Source organism: Cyprinus carpio, chromosome B15 (genome assembly GCF_018340385.1).
Source record: "Cyprinus carpio isolate SPL01 chromosome B15, ASM1834038v1, whole genome shotgun sequence".
Classification (NCBI taxonomy): Eukaryota; Metazoa; Chordata; class Actinopteri; order Cypriniformes; family Cyprinidae; genus Cyprinus; species Cyprinus carpio.
Window position 1 is genome coordinate 25,499,076 of NC_056611.1, and position 11,179 is coordinate 25,510,254.

Consider the following 11,179-nt stretch of genomic DNA (forward strand, 5'->3'; position numbering starts at 1 on the left):
TGGCTGTTCTTTGACCGTGTGCTGCGTGACGGGTTTAGTTGAGGAATGTCGTGATCTCTGCGGGTCGTAGTCGAACGCGATGAATAATGTTGAGAAAGTGGAGTCTCTGTTCTTTGTTTGGATGTTTGTGTGTGTTTTTTTTTGAGGGATGTGGTGATCTCTGCAGGACGTAGTTAAGCAGCAAGAACTCTGCATCCTTCTTTACACATGTAGGGACTCACTCACTTCCTGTGGGGATGAAATTAGCATCGTAAAACAGAGCCCTGCTGCACACCGGACCTCCCACAACACACACACACACACACAATTTAAACTTGGCACAATTATGGTCAGTCCTTTCAGTGATTACAAACTTGCGTTCTCAGTATTTTGAATGCAGATGCTGCATTAATATCAGTCTGCTCAAATCAGAATCATTCACTGGAGTCTCTTGAAGAACTGCAGGTGGTTTGGGGTTTGTTTAGTTTGATTTAATTTTATCTAGCATTTGCATTTTTTGGATGAAAACAAAACATGAACTGATTTGATCTGAGTAATGACGGTATTGTCTTTGAGAGCTGCTTTACAATTTGTCCTGTGTAAAGCTCTGTAGAGGTGCAGGTGACTTAAGACCAAAAATAAATGTAAGCTGGGTAACACTTTATTTTATACACACAATACATGTGCTTACTATAGAAATAATAATAAATTATGCATAATTACATGCAACTAACCCTAAACCAAACGCTCATCCTAACCATAACCATACGGCAAATACATGCAGTTTATTAATATAACACAGTATTTAAATGTATTATCACACTGTAACAAGGACACCGTAAAATAAAGTGTACATTTTATGAATGCTCGAGATACACAGAAGAAAAACCGCAAGTGTTTATATGTTTACTTGAAGGGGAAGAATGAAAACAAAGCGTTTATTAAGAGAGGAAAACCCAAAGTTGAAAGATACTGTAGAAGTCTGATGTTTTAGAACTCTATTTGAGAATAATAATGAGTGTCAGACAGACGTGGAGCTGTGTTTGAGAAGATGCTGCAGCAGCAGATCTCATGTTACTGAGAAAACCTCCTCCAGCCTCTAAAAGAGTCCAATTCAATTATAAACCGAGAGAGAGAGAGAGACAGCTTTCATTACTCTGTCTCACACACACACACACTCATGGTAATGCCTGTGTGTGTGTGTGTGTGTGTGTGTGTGTGTGTGTGTGTGTGTGTGTAATGATGATCCTCTATCAGAGTCTGAACTGATCTGGCACACACACACACACACACACACACAGCCGTGAACGTCTCTCGTCCATTAACGTGTGTGTCCATGTCTTTTAACGGCTGCTGCTCTCTCGTCTCTCTCTCTTCTCCTCGAGTCCCAGCAGACAAACCTGCAGGAACATAGAGAATTATTGATTTACCATTTACAGTCCTGTAGCTCTGCATCTGAGAGATGAGAAATTACACTGAGAGAGAGAGATACAGCACACTTCTGTCTCTATCACTGTCCCAGAGAACCTTCTCACAACAAACGTTCTTCCAGTAACATTAATAGAACGTTCATTCAGAGTTATCTGGTCTTTAATAACCATCTCTAAACCTTAGCACGAAAACATTGTTTATGCATCCTTCACGGAATGTTTGATTTCTGAAACATTTCAGTTGGATGTTGTTGTTTTTGTTTTTAAATGTTGCTACTTGTTTCAGAACGTTCAGAGAACATTCAAATGTAACGGTTCCATAATGTTTGCAAAATGATACAATGTACTGTTCCCGTTTGAATAACCAAGAAAAAAAATCAGAACATTCAGAAATAATGTTTTCATAGCTTAATGGAAACATCAGCAACATTTTTGTTAGATAACATATATAGAGACAGAGCTGTTAATGTAGATATATGAAGAAAAAAGTTTGATTTTGACAAGTAACACTTTGATCAGTTTGTCCATTGGTTTGATTTATTCTTTCATGTGTAATGTTTGAATTTTGCTTCATGTAATTTTTTTTGCTATTGAAATTAAGAGCTATGTATCATGCAAATGAAACGCTATAGTTCACGTATTGTGTAACTTTACACTGCACGCTGCATGACTCTACATAATCATATATAGCGTAGATTTGCCATAAGTTGTTCTGTGCATTTAATAGTGAAACTTCAAAACAGAAACGTTTTGTTTTAAGGCCGTGATGTGAACGTTCTGTTTGTACATTGTTTGCTTGGAGTGATGATTTCGGCTGATGATGAACGTTCTATTGTCATATCGTTCGCCTGCAGTGTTGATTCATTTTGGCGATTGTCCTGGAAGCGTTCCAGTGTGTCGCTCGCTGCGTTGAATCTGTCATCGAGTTCTGTTTCACTGTTGTGTAGACAGTTTCTCAGTGGGAACGGTTTTGTCGCTTGTAGACTTTATCGAGCGTGTTCTGGTTACATTACGACCCTCGGATTGTTCAAATCTTTACCGATTCGTTCTGGTTTGTTGCGTGTTGTCTTGTTTGAAGCGTTCTTGTTTATTGCATCGCTGTGTTGCGATATTTTTGCGAGCGTGCGGATGCGTTCATGTATTCTCTCTACGCTTTTTATTATATCTGTTTGCATCGCGCCCTTGGTGTTTTTATTATGCAAAATCTGTTTTATGGAAGCAATAGGACACTTATTGCGTAATGTCTGAGCACATCTGCGCAGGGGAGTGCATTAGCGTTTGAGGGCGGATATAATATCAGGTGTCTGTTACCTGCTGCTGTAACAGAACGCTACTGTTCCCATCATTCCCCGTGATATTTCAACAAGAACATCTGTGCGCCACACATGTCCGAAAACAGACTGGAAACAGAGACGTTCGCCGTGACGCGCTGCAGTCGTTCCTCTCAAATGAACGTGAAAGAGGGAAATAAAAGAGCCCTAAAATGTGTTCTGGACACAGCTTCTCTTATGTTTTCTGTCTCTTTTTGAAAGACTAGGGGAAAAATCCATTCTGCCTAATTCAAAGCTTGCTCTGGGACAGCTCGCGTGGCAGATTGCAGGCTAATTAGTTTAGAGGAGGGTGTAATTTGATTAAGTTTGCACAGGTCCCGCGCAGCGCCGGTTGTGTCGGGCTCTGAGCGCGCGGGGCCCCGGAGCCCTGATCTGATTAACGCTTCTGTCCATTACAGCCTCTCCAGCTGCTGCCACAACACACACACCAGCAGAAACACACACAACACACACACACACACCAGGAGAAACACACACACAACACACACACACCAGCAGAAACACACACACAACACAATCAACACACACACACACCAGCAGAAACACACACAACACACACACCAGCAGAAACACACACACCAGCAGAAACACAAATTCACACACACACACACACACACACTCCAGCAGAAATACACACACAACACACTCAACACACACACCAGCAGAAACACACACTCCACACACACACCAGCAGATACACACACACAACACACACACACCAGCAGAAACACACACACAACACACACACACACCAGCAGAAACACACACTCAACACACACACACACACACACACACACACACACAGCACACGGACATACACAATTATTTACTTTATAATAAACCATAAAATAATAAAATGCAGTTCGTAACTTTCCGTGGTTTTTGGGGCGTGCAATTTGTTTTTGAAGATACTTATTTAATTATTGTTAAATTATTTTAAAATAATGGCTCCAGAAAGTTTCATAATAGTTCCTATTCTAGTAGCTATAAAGAACCTTTTGTGCAATGGATGCAAAGTTCTCAGTGGAACCATCGAAGCCGATAAAGAACGTTTACATTTTAGAGTGTTTTGTTATCATTTATTTCTGACAGAACAAACTATATTGCTAATTATATATTGCCCGTTTTATGTCTTAACATAGCGGATACATGAATAATAAATGCGTGCCGGCGGATTATTTGAACTCAATGCAACAGTTTCCTTCATCTGAAGCACGAGATCTGGAGGGTGTAAGTCTGGCCTGGAACTGTTTCTGTTCTGTGTTTGCAGAGGGGAATGTGTTCTGGATCAGAAGTCATCTGCTCGGTGTCAGGGGTGAGTTTGCTGGAGAAGTGAACCTGGTTCACCGTGTTAAGCATCGCACACACACCCGCTAATCTCTTCAAAGCCTCGCGCTCGCATCTGACTTTCAAATCCGAGGGTTTGTCTTGAAAATGGGCTCTAATCCCGACCCGACCCGACCCGACCAGACCAGCACCTTTAAAATTCATTGGCGATTAACGGAAACAGTAACGAGGCTCTTTCTCATTCATGGCGCTTGTGTAAATAGCAGGCGGGGGTCTGAGAGAGATGCTGTGATTGACAGCTGAGAGCTGTGATTGACAGCTCAGTGGTTTTCATTTTTTAAAGCGCGCATGGATTCTGGCTCGCGCGCTGGTGATCGATAGTTACACTAACCAGTGCACTTACTGTCCGAGAGGCTCCATTAATTTATCCATAGTTTTAAAACACTCATATTTTGCTTTGCCATCACAAAAAAAAAGGCATTTTCCGAGCATGAAATAAATAAAGAAATGAAAAGCGGAGCGACTAATTGAATTGTGCTTGGGTTGGTTTGGTTTGGCTGACAGTAATCGCATCCGATGGTCGGGCCATTAAAGCGAGGCGCGCGTCTCCCGGTGACCGATCACTGCTGAATGCAGATTGAGCTAATGAGAGAGAGAGATTGATGAGAGAGTGAGAGAGGATGAAGGATCGGGAACGGATGAGACGCGACGCGTCTGCGTGACGCATGGCTCCGGTGACCCGTCTGAAAGCGAGTGGCACCAGAGAAAACCACACGTCTCTATGGTTTCCATGCGAATTACAGGTCTAAACGTCACCAAACATATGCGATCCAGTACAAACACCCCGATCTCATGAAACCACGAGTTTGTTTCGATTTGGGGTAGTATTTATACGCAGAAATTAACTTTGGCGTGCATATGATACGCAGTGGGGTAGGATAAGGGTTGATGCGTGTCATAAAAACTGCGCATCATATGCACGCCAAAGTCAATTTATGCATATCAATAGCACGAATTTCTGTTTGTATTTGGTGTACTATTTATACGCATTTGCATGAGACCGGGCTCACTTTAATTAATATTACTCAGTACTTAATTGTATAATTACACTGTAACAATGACACTTGTAACAAGGTAACACTTTTTTAAGTTTCTTTGTTACACATTACATGTGCTTACTATTATAATCACAATAAATTATGCACAATTACATGCAAGTAACCTTAACCCTAATCACATAGTAAGCACATGTAGTTAATTAATATTACTCAGTACTTAAATGTATAATTTCGCTGTAACAAGGACTTCTTCAAATAAAGTGTAACCCCGTTTTCTTTTGTGGTAACACTTTACGATAAGGTTCCATCATTTAATGTTTTAACTAACATGAGCAAACAACGAACAGTACATTTATTACAGTATTTATTCATCTTTGTTAAGGTTAGCTGATGAAAATACAGTCGTTCATTGTTTGTTTCATATTAATTGACAGTGCCTTAACTAGTATTTACAAGCACAACTTTTGATTTGAATAAAGCATTAATAAATGTTGAAATTAACATCAACTAAATTAATAAATGCTGAAGTAATGTTCGCTTAGTTCATGTTAACTAATGAACCTTATGGTAAAGTGTTACCTCTTTTTTGTTTATTTGTTTTTTTGACAAATAAGGTAATTTTTTAGGAGGGAAAAAGTTTATATATGTCATTAGTGCATATTATAAAATTATAATTAATAACTGAACACATTATAATAAGCGTTTAATTATTCATTATGCATATAAATTTTCATTAGTCAAATTAAGTTTAATGTAATAGCTACATTGTCAATTTCTGTTATGTATTTTATATTTCATTACACAATCTATAATGCCTAATTAACGGTGACTTGATTTTTTTTATTGGTATTTGTGTAATATCCAGTATATTCTAATATCTGTTCATTTGCACGCCATATTTCAGGTTTGCTTTGAAGAAGTCTGTGCAGGCCTCAGCGCGTGAGTGCTCCGTTTGTCTTTAAGATGCTGAGCTGCTCTCAGGTGTGCGCGTGCTGAAAGGCTTCACTCGGGATCCGTGGTGAATTATTGCAGGCGTGCATTTATCGTCGCGTCCCGGTGCAGACGTTGATCCACGCGGATGATGCGCACTCGCTGATGGATGGAGTCTGAAGGGCGCACCAGAAATCATCCAAATGCGCTGTGACGCGCCGCGCCGCTCCGGGATAACCGCGCAGATCCCCGCTGTTTACAGGGTCAGAAGTCAAACGAACACCTGAAACCAATCCGTGTTCCTTAAAATGACACATATTATGTGACCCTGCAGCACAAAACCAGACATAAGGGTCACTTTTTTGAAATTGAGATTTATGCATCATCTGAGAGCTGAATAAATAATCTCTCCATTGATGTATGGTTTGTTAGGAGGACAATATTTGTCTGAGATACAACTATTTGAAAATCTGGGAATCTGAGGGAGCAAAAAAATCTAAATATTGAGAAAATCATCTTTAAAGTTGTTCAAATGAAGTTCTTAGCAATACATATTACTAATCAAAAATTAAGTTTTGATATATTTATGGTAGGAAATTTACAAAATATCTTCATGGAACATGATCTTATCTTAATATCCTAATGATTTTTGGCATAAAAGAGAAATGTATAATTTTGAGCCATACAATGTATTGTTGTCTATTGCTACAAATATATCTGTGCTACTTATGACTGCTTTTGTGCTCCAGGGTCACATATGGCTATAATAGGCGCATTTACATACAAATACATTTTGTTCCTAATTTGATAACAGATTTCCGGTTAAATGTAAAGGGTAAAGTGTGGGTGTAATAGGCGCATTTACATACAAATACATTTTGTTCCTAATTTGAATTCGTGCTCTGCATTTAACCCATCCGAAGTGCACACACACAGAGCCGTGAACACACACACACACTGTGAACACACACCCCGAGCAGTGGGCAGCCATTTTTATGCTGCGGCGTCCGGGGAGCATTTTGGGGGTTCGATGCCTTGCTCAAGGGCACCTAAGTCATGGTATTGAAGGTGGAGAGAGAACTGTACATGCACTCCCCCCACCCACAATTCCTGCCGGCCCGAGACTCGAACTCACAACCCTTCGATTGGGAGTCCGACTCTCTAACCATTAGGCCACGACTTCCCCCCCCACGACTTAAATTGGATTATTATTGCCTAGTTTTGAATGTGATTGTTTAGGTTACACTTTATTTTGATGGTCCGCTTTAGATATCTACTAACAGTGAGTAACTTTGTAACTACATGTCAACTAGCAGTCACGAGAGTATTAGTAGACTGTCTGCTTAATATCTTTTTTCTGTGTCAACATATTCTACTAACCCTAAACCTAACCTAACAGTCTACTCTGAGAGTTAGTAGACAAGTAGTTGCACATTAATGAGATTTAGTTGATATGTAGTTGCAAGGTTACTTATAGTTAGTAGAACGTCAAAAGGGGACTAAAAGATAATGTGGCTATAACTGCATGGATAATATCCGTCTAATATTTTTTTTTTTTTTTTTTTTTTTTTTTTTTGGTGCATCATATTTAACTCTCAGATAAAATAATTCCTGCAGATTTCTGGTGTGTTATAATAGTGACTGACAGCAAACAGATGCGTGCGATGAGGAGCAGCAGGTTTCCATCAAGAGGCGCGCGCGTCATTTCTGATGAAAACACGGCGGATAAACGAACAAAATTAACGCGACATTAATTGAAATTTCATCTGAACTCACTTTATATTTTATTTCATTTTATTCAGCGTCTGAAGTCTACATGTGGCCCCCCTGATCAGCTCGAAGGGGTTTCGCGTGCGGTCTTAAATAAAGGCCATTATTCCCGCAATCAAATTAAACTTCATCTCACACTACCAACCAGAGCCACATTAAAGCTAAAACAATCCCACAATTCATTTAGCGCGAGCTAGAATGCGTCCGCTCTTGAAAACTCGCCCATTCTCGCCCTAATGACATTAGTCTTAATAGCCATTAATAGTCATTTATTTAAAATTATATCTGAGCACCCTGAACGCAGTACACTCTTAAAAATAAAGGTGCTTCACGATGCCATAGAAGAACTCTTTTTGTCTAAATGTTTCCATAAATAACCTTTAACATTTGAAGAACCTTTCTGTCTCACAAAAGCTTCTTTGTGGATTCTTCAGATTATAAAAAGGTAGGAAAGAGATGACTCTTTGACAGCACTTTATTTTAAGGTGTCCTTGTTACACGTTACAAGCACATAACAATAAATTGTTACTAACCCTATAGGAAGTACATGTAGTTAATATCATTCAGTACTTAAATGTGTAACAACGACGCCTTAAAATAAAGTGTAACCGAACCTTTAACTGAATGGTTCTTTGTGGAGCACAAAAATAGTTATTCTATGGCATCGCTGTGAAGAACCTTTTAAGCACCTTTATTTTTAAGAGTGTTAACACAGAAAGAGCAAATATAAAGAAGGAAACTGACCAGGAGGATGAGGATGATGATGATGGAAAGGGTTAACGCGGAGGTGCATTAGAGATGCATGGAGGAGCAGAGGGGAGGAGGCGTTCAGCGCTGAGACATTGTCATGCAAACAGAGACCACCGCCTCGCCATTGTCTCCCGGACACCAACTTTATTATAAACACAGCGCGAGCCGCCCGCTGCAGCAGAGCACCGGAACACCGGCACCGAGAGACACGCGCTGGATACCGCGAGAAAACCACGCGTTCCGCTGGAGTTTGACGCCGCACCCGGAGCTTTCGCGTCTCCGTCCTCGCTCCACATGTACAAAATGGATTACTCGTATCTGAACACGTATGACTCGTGCATGGCGGCGATGGAGGCGTCGGCGTACGCGGACTTTAACTCGTGCAGTCAGGCAAACACGTTCCAGTACAACCCGATCCGAACCGGCTTCAGCTCCAACCCGGGATGCGCTCCGCTCGGCTCGGCCAGCTGCACCCTGGGCGCGCTGCGGGAGCACCAGCCCGCGCCCTACAGCACAGGTAACACACACAGACCAAAACTGTCACACAGCAGCTTGAAACTCTTCATATGTGACCCTGGAGCACAAAACCAGTCATAAGGGTCAATTTTTCAAAATTGAGTTTTATGCATCATCTGAAAGCTGAATAAATATTCTCTCCATTGATGTGTGGTTTGTTAGGAGGACAATACTTGTCTGAGATACAACTATTTGAAAATCTGGAATCTGAGGGAGCAAAAAAATCTAAATATTGAGAAAATCATCTTTAAAGTTGTTCAGATGAAGTTCTTAGCAATGCATTTACTAATCAAAAATTAAGTTTTGATATATTTACGGTAGGAAACTTACAAAATATCTTCATGGAACATGATCTTATCTTAATATCCTAATGATTTCTGTTAAATGATAGACGCATAGAAATCCATGCGTCCCTGGATTTGTCCAGAAACCCGTGAACAGGTGATCCACATAAAACTATTTTTTCTTATTTTAAAATACAAAGCTCATTTTGAATGATTTAATTATGAAATAAATGAATAAACTGCCTTTAAAATTTGGATAGCCGATACCCAGTTGCAAAGACAATCTAGGACCCTAGTTTTAAGAGTTAAATGGGACTGAATTTAATTAATTTATGTTATTTAGTTTGACGCGCAAATTCATTTAAAGTAATTAATTGAATTATGTCCTACAGATCTATAATTTAACACAGCGTTTATTGGATATGAAAACGAGAAACGAATTCATCCTGTCTCGACTGATATTTCTGCTCGGTAAATTATAGACCAATTATTAATTAATTATTATTATATTCAATTATTCGTTTATAGAGTTTTCACAGAATCAGGAAGTCTATATTAAGTCAAATATTATTTTTATTCTTTATGGAACTGATTTTGCTCTGCGCGCTTCTACAGAATGAAACGCGATTGTTTAAGAGAAAATATATTTGTAAGCAATCTTATAAATAGGAGTTCATCTCTTTCTTTCTGTCTTTCTTGAACAACTCAATCCTCACTAATGTCCTCTTAAACCCGCCACAAATCTCTCCTCACATCCGTAACTGACTGATCTTCGCTCCTCTTTCAGTTCCGTACAAGTTCTTCTCGGACCCCTCCGGTCTGAACGAGAAGCGCAAGCAGCGGCGCATCCGCACGACCTTCACGAGCTCTCAGCTGAAGGAGCTGGAGCGCGTGTTCGCGGAGACGCACTACCCAGACATCTACACGCGCGAGGAGCTGGCGCTGAAGATCGACCTGACCGAGGCGCGGGTGCAGGTGAGTCTCCAGAACTCCAGGACTGACTTTCAGAAGCGTTTTTACTTTAAAAATGCGTTTCAGTGGCACGTTTGTATGTTTCTGTTCGGCGTGCATATGATACGCAATAGCTAGGTTTAGTGCTGTGGGGTAGGTGCGTATTATGCGCGCAAAAATGCGTATTATATGCACGCTAAAGTCAGTTTCTGCTTATAAATGGCACGCAAAATACAAAAATAAAAATAAAATAAAACGTGCTATTGATACGCATACGCAAATCTTAACAAAACAAATTGAATTTTTGTCTGATTTGAATATCTGGGTCTCGCTTTTTTGCCTGCAGCGCTGTTTGCAGACGCTTCCAAATGTAATTAATTTAGTTGATTTTATTAAGTTGATTTATAGCAGCTATTATCCGTCTGCGCTCTTAAAAACTAAAGAGGGTTTTAGCGGCGGTGCCACAGAAGAACCATTTCTGAGAAGCTTTCAGTGATCAGTTCTTAAAAGAAGCAATTTTTCTTAGTGTGAAGGATATTTAAAAATATATATATATATATTTTCTTTTGTGGAATGGAAAGGTCTTACACTAAAGAACCTTCATCATCCGTGGAACCACTAAAGGAAGGATGCCTTAGAGATGCACTGCATCAGTATCCCGAATGATGTTGCTGTCAGTAAATCAGTTCTGCATTTCTTCTTAAGTGAAGGTGCAGAAATGTTTAGTCCAGCAGGAGAAAAGACAAATCTTTTGTCTTTAAGAAGAGAGATTTATGGAGAAACATCTCAAACTGAAAACAATGTAATGCGATTAGAAGAGCTGTAACCAAATATTTACAACCGATTATGATTTTATTAATGATCCGTTCCTAAATTACCAATCTAATCTTAAA

The 11,179-nt window shown here is 39.8% G+C and overlaps 1 protein-coding gene across 1 annotated transcript in view; it reads left to right on the forward strand.

The window, feature by feature from the left end:
• The first annotated feature begins 8,474 nt into the window (after nt 1-8,474).
• Nucleotides 8,475-11,179, forward strand: part of LOC109053236 (paired mesoderm homeobox protein 2A-like) — a 5,797-nt gene continuing 3,092 nt past the window's right edge. Inside the window, exons 1-2 of the mRNA XM_042740010.1 lie at nt 8,475-9,052; nt 10,123-10,310. Of these exons, the coding sequence (XP_042595944.1) occupies nt 8,830-9,052; nt 10,123-10,310 (411 nt within the window). The 5' untranslated portion in view covers nt 8,475-8,829. The remainder of the gene's footprint in view (nt 9,053-10,122; nt 10,311-11,179) is intronic.